General features: G+C 36.4%; 1 protein-coding gene across 6 annotated transcripts in view; it reads right to left on the bottom strand.

Moving 5' to 3' along the window:
• MLLT10 (MLLT10 histone lysine methyltransferase DOT1L cofactor) overlaps positions 1-15,317 on the bottom strand; it is a 121,950-nt gene that overhangs the window by 55,788 nt on the left and 50,845 nt on the right. For all 6 annotated transcript variants that reach the window (XM_039704702.1, XM_039704713.1, XM_039704709.1 and 3 more), the window contains 3 exons: positions 8,105-8,200; positions 2,743-2,998; positions 77-646 (listed from right to left, as the gene is read on the bottom strand). In XM_039704702.1, the coding sequence (XP_039560636.1) occupies positions 77-646; positions 2,743-2,998; positions 8,105-8,200 (922 nt within the window). The remainder of the gene's footprint in view (positions 1-76; positions 647-2,742; positions 2,999-8,104; positions 8,201-15,317) is intronic.

Below are 15,317 nucleotides of genomic sequence, written 5' to 3'. Positions count from 1 at the left end.
AAAGCATACTCAGAATTGTAACTAAAATAATAAAAACATATTTTGAGGTAAAATACCAAATCCAATAAATGCCTACCTGAACCCACTGGAGATGAAGCAACACTAAGACTTTGTAAACTTCCATTCCTGAGCAAAGTTGGAGATTTTTGAAGACCAGAGCTTGTCACACTTCCTGCAGCAGATGCCACAGATGAAGTTGGGGAAGCAGAAGAAACTGAAAGATGGGAAAGACTTTCTTGACTTTTATTTCCTTTAGGTCTACCAGGCCCATGTTTATTTTGCTTATTTCCTTTCCGTTTCTTCTCTGTTACAGTTTCTTCTTCTAGTCCAGAAGTTTGAGCTCGTTTGTATGCTGTAGAAGTAAGGCTTGAATTACTTATGTCTCCAGGTGAGCTGTCAAAGTTTTTAGACTGGGGAACAGCCGCTGACGAGGAAGGGAGACCAATTAAGGAAGTGAAACAATTGACTCCTCCCTCTTGGCTCCCAGCCTCTCCTTTATGTACATCTTTGGTTGAGGAAGCCTGTTGAGAATGTGTGAAACTGTCACTTCGCAGATCTGTGTCTGTAAAACTCAAAAAATCTTGGGGAGACTGAACTGAACTTCCAGAAGATGACTTTATGCTCCCAGGAGTGCCCAAAAAGCTTCCTATAAAGAGAAAAAAGTACAATTATGTTTTTCCCTGTAGTTGATGAAAACCGAAGGGAAGTATTATGATCTTAGAATAAAAAACTTTAATGTGAAAGGACTTTATGAAAAGCATTACCAAGAGCTAAAGAATTCTTTAAATAACTCATTGTATTGGTTCTCCTGCTGATCTTCACTTTGCTGGATATGACTATCAGATTCCTGTCTGAGATTCAAATTTACATCTGGCGCAAAACAAGTTGAAATGAATAAAAGAAGAATAATTATTTTTTTGCTTAGGCACCTTTAACATCCCTCATGTTTTGAAACCATAACAAACACTTGGTGCAAATTGGAGCAGCTTTTTTGAACATACAGATATATAAGAAGAAAGCAAATAGAAATGTGCTATGATCACATATACACTATGCCTGCAATCTTCCTTATCATTCTACCTAAAATCAAGAGTCTGACACAGGTCAAGGGAACAACAACAATTGGGCTTAATTCTCCCCGGCTGAAGAGGAGTTCCATAGAAGACATATTTTTCAAAAGTACAAGAGAGAAAGTGAAAAACAGTGTATGAAATTGGCATTTTAAGACTTCTTTAGCACTGTCACAGAACCATAAAGATCTTTTGTGTAACAGAATTACATTCCTTCTTCAGAATTTGAAATGCAGTCATTTAATCACTGTATTACTGCATTCAAGGCAGAAAAATAAGCTCTTGGGAAATACAAACATCTACTTGCACTGAAATTCACGGATTTTACAGGTAGATGTTTGTGGGCACTGTTTCACAGAATTCAGACTGATGACAACATCAAGAAAATATTCCTAACTATAATATTAGGTATAAAAACCCCATGTCCTTTAAAAATTAGTGTTTTATCATTAGTACTCCACTAAACATTGTTAATTCCATTTAAAATAAAATTTATGTAAATACAGCTATTTTAAAAAAAAATTAAAATATCATTGTTCTCAACTTCACTTAATGCAGCCCAAAAGAAAATACACACACATAATCAAGATCTATTTTGCAATCTGCAGTAAGATTTTTCTTTAAATGAGGAATTCTAGAAGGCAATTTGCAAAGTTTTGGGAATTTAAACAAAAAAACCCTTCCTCTGCTTTCAAGTACAAAAACCTGAAATACTGAAAGAGCTCCAGACAAATTTACAAGTCTTCACTGCATAAATAAACTCAAAAGGAAAATCACCATCACAAAGCATGAACAGAAGTCAGCTACTAGACACCACAGTGAAAATTAATAAAAATTACTTTATAGTAATTTTGTTTGTTGTGTTCCCAAATAACATGTTTTAATAATTAAGGAATTTTTTAAAACCTTTTAATTTTTTTTAATAATTTTTTTAACTCTGATGAAAATGTTCCCAAATAACATGTTTTAATAATTAAGGAATTTTAAAACCCTTTAATTTTTTTAATCATTTTTTTAACTCTGATGAAAATGCCGTAACAAAATTTGCTTTTAAGAAGTATTCATAGTGCATGGTGTGGGTTTTAGCAAGCTCAAAGAGTAACAGATTTTGTACTGCCTAAGGGAAATAAACCTTACATACTTTTTACATACTCACCTTATGTTCATATATTTCAATTACAAAACAATTAAGTATAAAGTTCTTTCACTCTGAAGGAAATGGTATACTTTAAAAATCTGCATCTTGAGAAATTATTGAGGGGCCAATGCATCCTATGCATTAGGTAGTCCAGTTCTGTTCTTTAGCCAGTGCACTGACTAAAAAACATCAGTATTACTCCCTTAAAGAGCCAAGACCTCTAGACTCAAATTCATTTTAAAGTTTACCCCAGATTAACTTTTTGGCACATAAAGACACTTCTGTTTGCAGCTAAAGAGAATACCTTAACAGTCCAATTAAAAGCATCAGTTCTGCCTTTTAAAAATGTACAACCTTCTTTTCCATGTTACAGCAACAAACATTATTACCCTGAAAAAAGTTGGGTTTTTCCCTAAAGTGAAATAACATTCTCAGTATTGAGGATAAAAGATTAACTAATTTTCAAGTTCTGCATACATAAAATTTCTAATTCACATCAAAGCAGAGGCTGTGTTACTGCTTAACAATCAGTACCTTGCTGAAAAGGGCTAGCTGCAGTCACAGTTGTTCCTGGATTTCTTCCAGCACCAGGCTTTCTTCCCCTCTGACCTGAGCTGTGACCTGCAGATTTCTTCCCTTTGCTCTCTGACCCTCTAGCCTCTGAAGAATCTTTTCCACTTGAAACATGTGTAGGAACTTCCTGGAAATTTGCATTTGTAAATCGAGCTGAGGTATCTTCCAACCGCTTCAAGGAGCCTGACATGGAGTTGTTGCTAGTGCTTGTGTATGTCTGGCATTTTAAAAGAGAGAAGAAATTAAAGAAACAAGTCACACCAAAAACTCTAACAACTGTTTAAAGGACCTCACTCTTTCAAATGAACACAGAAGTGTAACTAGAAACAGCAGGAATTACAGCAGCTGAACTCTGAAGATTCTCAGCAAATAACTGAAGTACATAAAACATCATTTTGTGTAAAAAAATGCATGATGGCTTTGGTTGAAATTTTTATTTCGTTACAGCAGCTGAACTCTGAAGATTCTCAGCAAATAACTGAAGTACATAAAACATCATTTTGTGTAAAAAAATGGGTTGAAATTGGTTGAAATTTTTACTTCACTAAGGTAAATGGAAAAATCTCATGGGTATGGTCTTGACTGACTATTTAAATAGGATACTGTTATTTTCTACTTAAAATTAAAAAATAAATTTTTAATGCTTTTCTGAACATACAGTTGAACTACTGAAGGTGCCAAAACGTAAGAACTTGGAATTTTATGACTTTATAGCCTCAATACCAAATCAAAATCAGCTCCCTGGCACATGAACCATCCCCCATTCATCCAATTCCTTAGGAAGACACATGAGACAGCTGACCCAGACACACTTACTTCAAATCCACTCTCTGACAGGTACAAAAACACTCTTGAGCTCCCAGTGCAACCCCTATCCACCCCCAAGATTTCTAGCCCTTTTCCTAAACTCATATACTCTCCACAGGGCTTTCAAAAATTTCATCTTTAGGTCCATTATTTGTCTGTTAAATTTTACCAGAATTGTTCCTATTGGTGAACAATAATCAAAAGAGGTTTCACAGAAAGTAATTAGCTGGGCAGGGAAACTGCATGCACAACATTAGGAAACCATACAAGGGAATATTATTGTTCGCATGACTGAAAGAAATGTAGAGTTATGGTTAACAGAATTTTAATAACTTAAGAAAGAAAATGAAAGCAAAATCAGAAAAAAAATCTACTGTTATTTATACTCAAGACACCCAGTAAAATAGCTCCTTTTAAAAATATGTAGATCAAACCTAGAAACTACTGATCTGTTCAAAACAAGCTTAACTGTTTTCCAGTTCTCTATAGAATTTAAAATAGTATCTACAGTCATCTCCATTAAAGACCACACAAACACATGCCTCTTAAAATTGATCATACACACACATTTTCCCTGTCCCAAGTGGGATGCTTGCTGAATTTAGGCCTACAACAGAATGTTTCTTCATCTTTACAGAAAGATTTGTATAGCAGCTGTACAAAGTTTTCCATATTTTACTAAAATAGCTAAGACATTTACATAAACCTTACTTTTCAGTTGCAAATGACGGAAGACAACTAAATATACAAGCTTTGAGGAAAGCAAACACTTCAATCTATTTGCATACCAGGCCAGGCAATGACAAGCAGGCATTAATTTGCAAACACTGTGCTGTGATTTGGTTTGACTGCACGTCTGAATCCCACTCCTGAGCAGATTTTGAAGAATATGCATGCACAACACAGTTCTGCTTTGGAAAATTTTGCTCCCACAGCTATTTGTGTTTCAGAAGGTGCTATAAGGTGTACTGAAATCTACATGCTTACTCAGAGAATCATAAACACTAACATGATGAAATACACCCTAAGCACAGAGAGCTACTGTCATTTTTATGCTCGCCATCTATCACTGTGCGCCCTGAAGAGCTACACCATCCATCTGCAGCAAGTCTTAAAACTTCTGGGGGTTTATGGTAAGCATGCAATAACCACTCTTGGTACAGCTGGCTTCAGGACTGACCCAATGCTGGCCAGGGCTGAGCCCATCAGAAATGGTGGTAACACCTCTGTGACAACATGCTGAAGAAGGAAAAGCAAAAGGCCTATTGGGCAGATGTAACTGCAGCCAGAGAAAGACCAAAAACATGTGAGAGAATCAACTCTGCAGGCAAAGTCGGGGATGAAAAGAAGGAGGAGGTGCTCCAGGCACCAGAGCTGAGATTCCCCTGAATCCCATGAAGACCATGGTGAGGCAGCTGTGCCCCTGTAGCCCATGGAGATCCATGGGGATGCAGAGATTGACCTGCAGCCCATGGAAAAAACCCACATCAGAGCAAGTGGATGCCTGAGAGGAGGCTGTGACCCTGAGGAGCAGGCTCCTGGCAGGACCTGGAGGCCTGTGGAGAAAGGAGCCCATGCTGGAGCTGGTTTCCTCATAGGACTTGTGACCCTGTGGGGGATCCACACTGGAGGCAGTGTGCCTGAAGGACTGCACCCTGTGGAGAAGGGATCCATGTTGCAGCAGCTGGTGGAGAAGCACAGCTCATGGGATGGATTTGCAATGGAGAAGTTTGTGAAGGACTGTCTCCCATGGGAGGGATGCTGGAGCTGGGGGAGGACTCTTCTCCTTAAGCAGCTGCAGGAGCAACCAGTGACAAACTGACCACAACCCTCACTCCTCATCTCCCCACACTGCTGGAGGGAGCCAAAGCTCAAAACATGAGACAGAAATTTTTTACCAGGAGTAAAAATGGGGCTGATGGCTCCTTCCAACCAAGAAGGCAGGCACCAGAAGCGACAGCAAAGAATTCAAATTCCTAAGTCACTGTAGTTTGTCTTCAAACATTCTATATCTATGTCCCAAAAGTGAAAAAATGTAGTGCTACTACAGTAATCAAAGCAGTAATCGGGCATTTCTTATTTCAAACTTTTTCAAACTTAACTGATTCAGACTGAACAAAATTTGCTGTGACATTACACGGATGCACAAAAGTGCCTCTCAAAACAGCAGGGGCTGGAACCTCAGTAAAATTTCTTGGGAATAAATTCTGCAGAACCAACAAGCAATTCAACTACTCTAACAGAAGGTAAATTCAGTTTTCATGATTCTATCTAAAGAAACCACTCATCCAGATAAAAACATGCTTTAAGACATCACCTGCATAAATGGTCATTACCACTGGATTTACAAAGGTTTAACATCTTTAAAAAGGAAAAACAAATTTCATTTCAAATTTCAGTTTCCTCCACACAAACATTATGGCAGCAGAAGTGATTATATGTCACAATAAAGTCATGCATTCAATACCAAGAAAGACTGCTGTGAAATAGAGATCAGGTTCAAAACAATTCTAGCAACTCCAGGTAAAAGGACACATAAAAGTAATACATCACTTTCATATATCCAGTAGATACTTTTTTAAAAGACATAATTGCACTTCGGAACCCCTGAACACCAATTTTCCAATAAAAAGATGAACACCAATTTTCCTGATGAGTTGAACAACTATAAAAATGTCAATAAATGAAGCAAACAGGTTAGGTAAAGAAAACCCACATGCAAAAGATTAAATAAAAAAACTAAAAGGGCATGACAATATTTAATTTCCAGAATTAATATTCTGTTTTAGTTTAATTAATTTATAATTAAAGTTCTAGAATTAGAGATTTTCTGTTCACTTTAAAAGTGTTTGCTCTAGCTCATCCCTGTGACTATCCATAGGAGTAAACCATGTAATCAGGAAAAAGATAGTGAGGACAAAGCAATTAGAAATAAGCTTAGCAGAAAAACAGAATCTAACTGTGTCTTTGGCATTAAAAGCATATTCCCATGGGCAGGATGCAAAAGATAATCAATATTTCAATATATTTTTTTACTTTTACAGAAATAGACAATAATATCACTTCTTGTAAAAACTTATGATGATTATAGATAATCAAAGTACAAGAGGGATTTAATTCAAGAAAATTAAGATCATACACAGTATAAAAACTAAACAAAGGTTGTAAAGTTTAAAGGAGTTTCCATACGAGTTTCCACAAAGCCTCTCTTACAGGCTATGAATTTTAGAAGTTGTCTCGGAGTCAAAAGGAGTATGCTTAGGGCAAATTAATAAAATGAAATAACCAATCATGTGGACCAATCAATACTACAACCTAATCTCAATAGAAACTGTCACACTCGCTGACTGCAATCTCTAATTGCTCTTAAATCAAACCAGCAAAGTGGTAAATTGATTCTACCTTTTCTTCTATTTTTTTTTTAACAGAGAGTTATTGAGAGTTTAAGAAAACCACTGACTACACCAGCATCAAAGAGAATACAGCAGAACAAGAAACAAGACTCTGAACAGAAGTGTGAGCTATTAATAATGGGATGTTAGCAGGTATCAATTCTCAAGTTAATAATCTTACTATGGAGAATAAAGAAATATGCAAAGCATACTAAAAATCTAACTTTCTTGGCGATTATTCTTGAAATTGACACCACTAGTGGAGAGAACACTTCCAGAGACCAGAGAAAGTTGGTATTTCAGTCGTTTCACCCCATCCTGATGAGGTCTTGGTGTACCATATGCAAACACACATTTGTTGAATGTAACACCTCAGCTACCAAACCACACACAGTTAACATAAGCCTCAACACCTTACACAATGATCTGTGTGTACTAAGCACAGTTCAACTCAAACCATGATTCCCTGACTCTGAAGTCAAACATCACCACATGAACGGGTGATGTTCTTTCCAACCCTAAAATCGGAAAACCCATTTCTCAATAGTACTGCCCACTCCGTAACACCAACATTAGTGTCATTTTATTGGTGGATAGCAAAGTGATTCTTGCTGAGTACAATCAGAACTGTCATTAATTAGCCCTGTATGTTACTGCTGGAATTAGGCATTTTCTAACACATTAACAGAAAGGTAAGGTCAGAGAACATAACAGAACAATCTGCTGATAAGGCAAATTATAAGTATATGAAGCGTGAGCAGTTATTTCATTTACCAGTTTTAAATGCTTACAGGTTCAGTGTCAGCTCAGCATACACAAAGTGAATTCTGAAGGGAAGACTTTCTAAAACTTCTCAAATTATTAAATATACCTCAATTAAGGAAAACTTACTGGAGTATCACTGGCACCTGAATCAAAATTTAAGTACAGAACTCTACACCTTTCTCCATACCATAAACCTTCAAGTATTTTAGGATTTTACATTACAGGAAAAAATACCAAGAGTGCTGGATAATTATACAATTTATACCATTATAAAGATCCTGTATATATAGTGGAATGATTACATCATGAAATTTTGACATAAGCAACTGAACTGGAAGAGAAAAAACACATTGACTTACTTTTTCTGTAGTTACAGTAAGAGATGGAACCAAAGATGGTGAGGACTCCGACTGCTTCTTATATTTTTGCTTGTGTTTATCTTTCTCTTTATATTTCTGTAAGTTGTAAAAGACAATAAAAACTAAGTTCAGCTTCACCCTTAACATAACCCAATCTATATTGCATCAAGTGTTATCAAAACTGAAGAAATATGGCAATAATGTCCAGTGCTATTTGGAAAACACATTAATGTTCTGAATGTTTTATAACTCTATAAAGCAAATCAAGTATTTATATTTGTTTTTGAAGTGCACAAACTGAAATTCTTCAATAATAACCAGCATTTATGAATGCACTGTTTTTAGTATAACCCATCTTTACAATAATCACTTAATCAACAAAAGAAACTGGACTAAAACAGAGACATGGCCTTTGTTTCAAAGATCTCTGTTCATTTTTCATCAAAGATTTCTATCTATCTGCATCTCTGTACCTGCACAGTATTTTTTGTTGGGGTACTGATGTAAATTAATGCAAGGTTTTAGCTTTGGCTCCCTTACTGACATCTCCATAAGAATGGAAAATCTGATTTAGATCTCATTTCCAAAAAGGGACATACATTTTACAGACTAAATAAGTACTTTCCATGGTAAACTGAATAAAATATCAAAGCTATACAAATCAATTGTGCTTCCTAGAAGAGCTGAGAATGTAATCAGTTTTTTAATTTTTATTTCTTAAACATGAATGAAGCATTGGCAGTGTGAAAAAAACTGTGCCAACAGAGAGAAAATAACTTCTTATCCCAGAGCCTTTATGGTATAACAGCAGTCTTTCATACTGTCAGAAATCAATTTTTGGAGGATTACAGAATCAGACCCAAACTGTATTTGTTTGAATAGTTTAGACAAATACTTTACAAAATAGCAAGTCTGACAAAACTAACAATTAAACTTACAACACAGACATTCAGTATTTTTTCCAGTCTAATCATAAACAAGTTGTTTCTTCCTCAGCAATGTAATATGGTTTACTTAGATACAGTCTATGTCAGAAGATGCAAAGAAACTGCAGCTGGGAGAGAAAGTTACTTAAAGCTAGTGGCAGTCAAGTATTTAATCTCTTTAATTATATACTTGTGGGATTTTTGTGAACTAACACAAAACTCTGCAGAACAGCACAATGTACAGCTATTTGTTCAGACCGCTTCCACAGAGAGCTAGCAAACACATGCAACCATATGGACTGACACAAGGGGTTTAAAAATCCCACTGAGGAACTTGATAAGATGCGTAAATCTATAAAACTATATGAAAACTCAGTAAATGTTGTGAATCTTAAAAACTACCCGTTGATCTTACTCTAAATATCAAAATGATTCTCCAAACTTTCAAAAGAACATCATTTGTTCAACAGCGACTGCACAACCACTCTCACTAAGCACCAGGACAAGATGCAGTATGTGCATACTCCATTCAGGTATGACCAAGTATCACCCTTCTATTTCTGTTACAATGGAAGAAATACCAGAAACTTATTTCATGGAAACAGCCTGAGAGAGTAAAAGAATGAATTTTAAAATTCTCCAGTAAAGTAAAATTGGTTAACTGACAACCTGGATGCAAAGCTGAAAGCAAAACACTTTATGAACTGCAAATACCAGGTGACTGACTTAGAGATCACCCTGTGTCTAACCAGCCCAAATCCATTTAACTAAACTAATTTTGCCAGGAATAAAATCCAGTTTAACTAAGAAAGTTCATAAATCAAATTAAAAACTTATCAGCACCAAAATATTCTGGAAAACTATATTTGCTAAATACAATGCATAAAGTCCTTTTAATCCTTTTACACTTCTTAAAACCCAAAGACAGGTACACTTTAAAAAGCTGACAGTCTGGGGTTTTTACATACTCAAGTGAACCTGGGTTTTTTTTTTCCACTCTGCCATATGGATAGAAATATGGAGTTTTTCCCTTCATAATAAAGTGAGCATAATTACAATGGCATACACCACAAGGTGGGTTTTAAATTTTTAAAACCTAATATAGGCTTGTTGAAGGAGCTTTAGAACAGGGAGGTTGTGTTTGTTTCTGTTTGTGTTTTTCTCAAGGATTGTTTGTCTCTTTTTAGACCTGGAAAACATATTAGAAAGAAAAACAAAACCTACAACAGAGAGGAAGGATTCAAATGCACTGCACAGTCTTTTCAATAACATCTTAAATGTAACAGTCCCCAAAGTGCTACACATAGTAACAGAAAAGCAAGCAGGAATCAAGGAAAAACAGAAGCATCTACACCAAGACTGCCACATTATCCACTGGTTCTCTTGATACAAAAGACTTTCACCAGTGCTAAGCTACCAAATTTACTACATCATCAGTGGCTGTGTTTAGAAAAACTTGAGTAACTATTTCACTGAACCTCAGACAAGCTTAGAGAAGGAAGCTATGGAATGGCTAACCAGTGCCTGAGTTTCTTTGACTATCATCATTCTTCTGGGAAATTCAAATAATCCTAAGGTTTTTTTTTTATTTATAATTTTGGAGCCAAAGGGCAATGACTTTAATACAGTTTAGGATGAAACTTCGTAAACAATAAGAAAACTTTTAAATGAACATGTTTTACAATCTTTTCTGTTGACTTTTTAGTGCTCTTTTACTTCCAGTGTTAATTTCATCTAAAAGGCAAAGAACAATAACATTATGACCAAATGTTATTACATCTCAAATTACATTTTGTAACATATTGAAATCAACAGCAGTCCCAACACGTAAGGAGGTGTCAGGAAGGACAAGGGACACAAGAACAGCAGGATGGAAGAAGGCATAAACAACTCAGTGTCTGCAAAGAATATACTTGATTTCTGTAAAGTGAAGCATCAAATTCCTCCCCCAGATCCAAACCAAGACGAAGTTTGCCAGGACAGCTTACCAATGTTACAGCTTTCCACTGAAAGCCACTGCAGGGGTAACCTATCCAAAGGCCTTCTGCATCCAAATATCTCAATCACAAGACACCTGCTGACCTTAACCCTGCATTTCCTCCTTTTTTTTAGGTTATACCTCCTCTCACCATTTTTTCCTTTTTTTTCTTTTCTTTTATTATCTTTTTTCTTCCCAAGGAAAGTTGAGAAGCATTACTTCTGAATGTGAATTGACTTCAAATGCATACAACATAAAAGAACTGGAAAACACTGCAGGAAAATCTCTGAAAGGAATGCTCAGCTTTTACATTGATAAGAATAAAAATTCCAACAAGCTGCTGAGACTGCTGAAGAGACATAGCTCCTACAAAATGAATTCTTGCAATTGCACCCTCTTCTACCACAAAGATGCATAAAAAGTATAAGAAGAGTTCTGAAATATCCACTGTAGAATTCAGAAAAGGATTAACAGAGGGACATGATTTCCCACAATATTTAACAAGTATGACAGCTTTCAATCAAGTGTGTCTCAAAGGCCACACAAACTAGCAATCTTCCCTACTGCCACAAAACCAACAAACTGTTAGCTCCCAATGGAGAACTCTGCATGCTTCACTTTTGTAAGATCTCTATTCAGTTACAGCTCTAAAAAACTCCAAAAAAAGGGAGCAACAGCTCACCAAGATAAACATTCATCCATAAAACCACATGGGAGTCCCCACTCTAAGGAAGGTAATGATATCAAATGTCTGATCTTTTACAAGCTTTACGTAAGAAAAATAATGGACAGAAATTACTCTTAACAAGGACTGAAAATAATATTGCCAGTGAGTGAAAGCTAAGGGAGCATTAAGGGCAAGCAGAACGCACATATCCCGTTTATATACTTAGGAATGAGTTCAGATGCTCCAAACTCCTGTGCAGAGCTGATAAATGCAATCTGTACATTCTGTAAAATCAAGATTTAGCAGAAGACACAATTCCAAGGAAGAATATATTAAAAAATAAAGGGCCAACAACAAAATTGACAAAGGAAACTTTAATCTTGGTTCACAAGACCAGATCCAGGCCGCTCCTGAAATCTTTCTTACTGTAAGAAAAAAATAAGGTGTGATTGTCATGCAGCCATTGGGTAAGCACCTGTACCAACACTGCTCCTGAACAACTTGAAGGGTCCAGATATATCGTGCAGCTAAATACTAATACAAAATGCCTTGAGCTCATGCATCATGATTAATCAGAAAGCTTTATTTCTCACCAGGGATCTCATTTTTGGCTTTTGTTTCTTACCTAAAAAATTATGTAATCCCATCTTCACTCCAAGAGCTACATGTTGCTAGATAAGAAAACAAATATGGTGCAAAATTTCTGGAATTCTACAGCACCTGCTGTGTACTGCTTTCTTGTAGAGCAGGGGGCAGGGGACCAAAGAAGGGGATGGAAATACATTCTCATTGCTTCTATTTCTCCCACCAAGATTCAATCTATAAAATTATTACATAATATGACTTCACAAATACACTTTGGTTCCAATTCTTCATTTTTTTAGCTCATGTACTTGTTTCATCACTGAAGATCAACACTTGCTCATTCATTTTCTTTAACTTACTTTCAGAGAAACATTTGTCAGACCAGCATCTCATCAAAATATCAAATTAAGGATGCACGTGTAACTGCATTTCAGCTTTGATCTGTTGCTAGCAGAAGAAATGTGATAAAATGTATCTTTTCAAACTTTGGACTTAGATGTTTGGAAAAAATGAAGAACACAAGTGAACAACAGTTCACTTCTAATGAACTAGAAATTCTTCTAGTACAGAAGAAATGAATGAGTTCAGCTTTTCCTTTAAATGGCATTAATAATTTATAACATTTTCACATGGAAGTATCATTTAACTTGTTGAAGGTATTTACACCTATTTGCAATTCATTTTTTCTCAGGAATGTACAACCCTCCTGAAAGGGGTTTCTACAGGAGTTTATCTGATTAAAATACATTCCAAAGTTCAGCATTTAACAGTTCACTTACAAAAATAAGAAAATGGTTTTCTGACCCCCCTCTCACCTTTCTCAGAGTCTTAGCTTGTCAGACCTCCCGCCTGCCCACTCAAACTGCTGAACAGCAGCAGCAGAAAACCAAGTGGAGACTTTTCTGTTGTTTTAGTGAGCTACATTAGTTCCGCGAAGGAACATGAAAGATGGACAGTAACAGGCACAACAGACAGATGCAGAACAGAGAAGCAAGAGCTCGTGAGTCCAGGAAACAGGAGACTAACTTCTGTTTTGGGAGAATTAAAACACATGCACACTATCAGCAACCACCAGTGCTTACTCCTTCAAGATCAAACTGCTTGGATTGACCTTGAATTACTGCATTTTTATGCTTTCTCTATTACAGAAATCCTTATTCTCCACTACCTTTGACTGTTCCCAGTTTTTAAACCTCAACAGCATTTTAAAATCTACTTTTCTCATTAATTATTAAGTAAAATCATTTGAATGATTGCCTAAATCCCTCATTTTTCAGCTGCTGTTTGACTTCCTCAAATAACTTCAATGTATCAGAATGCTCTATTAGCACAGACCACTCATATTGGTTCCTTTGTCGTTTATAGATTTTCTGCACTTTGTGTCACCAAACACTGTAAATCCTGAGCTGTCACATCACAACTAGCATCCTCAATGGAAAGCTGTGCATAGTTCTTGCTCACCCCAAAGAAGAGGCCAGATCTGCTTGGCCTCTTATTTAGGACTAGTAGCTATTAGTAATATAACCATAATAATAATTGCAGAATGAAAGATGACCACAATCCCCAAGTTTCAAACTCAAATCCTAACATACCTTATTTTTGTAAGAACAGCCCTTTCTCAGCATCCATCTAGCTGCCATTTTAAGCAGTAGAACCCAGAGCAGAAAAATTCAGTACAGCAGCAGTGCTGCTGCAGTCACAGTAATAAAAGGATACAGGCAAGAGATAGTTTATAGGGAGAGGTAGGACACTACTGCCAGCATTATTCATACACATACAGCTCTAAGCATAACACTTGTTCTTAAGAACCAGTTCTTGATTAAATCAATTAAATACGCAAAAGCCTCACTTAAATACAGAAATAATGGTCATAATTTTAACTGTTAGTGGTAAAAAGACTCAAGAATCAATGATAAAAATGCCATCCAAAGCTTCTATGAGGTTCAAGACTACCAATACTTACACAGAATGAGCTACACCTTTGATTATTAACACTAAAATACACTGTTTTGTTATTTGCAGATTAATATTAATTGTTAGTAATGGATATGCAGGGCTGAACAGTTGAGTTGCACTTTTTAAGTTAAAAAATGGGACAAGATTAACTAAATCAGTGCAACTATGTATTGTCAGTGCTTACCTTCATTCACTCCTATAAAAATTACAAGTTTGAATTACATATTATGCGAATACATACTGTGAAATGCTCCACTGTCTGCAAGGTAACCTAAAGATACCTGTGATACCTGCCACATATATATCATGAAATAGGCAAGCAGAATGGCATACAGAAGGAATCCATTCCATTTTCCTGTCTCAGTCAGCTTAACATCATAGATCATCTCATGATCTACCAGAACACAAGACACGGTATGGCTGAAATATACAACCTCATAATAAATTATCCACATTATCTTCTAGGAACTGTTACAAAGTCAAAGTACTAGTAATGTTGTACTAATCCAGAATCCAAAGCCAAGGAAAAGAAATTTCAAAGCACCTTTTACTTCTGCATCTCTCACAGTAACAGCTATAGAATTGAAATCATGCTGGTTGTGAATGGGATAGAGTTAATTTACTTCAACTAGTTGGTGTGGGTCTGTGTTTTGGATTTGGGCTGAAAACAGTGTTGATAATACAGGAATGTTTTCACTTTTGCTGAGCAGCCCTTATACAGGGCCAAGGCCTGTTCTGCTTCTCACCCCACCAGCATGTGGGCTGGAGGTGCACCAGAACGTTCCTGGGAAGGGACAAGCCAGGACAGCTGACCCTAAATGACCGAAGATATCCCATGCCATATGGCACCACGGTCAGCATATAAAAGTCAGGGAAGAAGCAGAAAGGTGGGATATTCAGAGTGATAGCATTTGTCTTCCCACAGTTACAAGGGATGGAGCCCTGCACTCCTGGGTATGCCTGAACACCTGCCTGCCCATGGGACGTGGTGAATGAATTCCTTGTTTTGCTTTGCTAGCATGCAATTTCTGCTTTACCTATTAAACTGTCTTTATGTCAACCCACAAGTTTTTTCATTTTTACTCTTCTGATTCTCTCCCC

The sequence above is a fragment of the Passer montanus genome, unplaced genomic scaffold (assembly GCF_014805655.1).
Source record: "Passer montanus isolate IOZ18808 unplaced genomic scaffold, ASM1480565v1 scaffold10, whole genome shotgun sequence".
Taxonomy (NCBI): Eukaryota; Metazoa; Chordata; class Aves; order Passeriformes; family Passeridae; genus Passer; species Passer montanus.
This window is presented reverse-complemented; position numbering and strand designations above follow the sequence as displayed.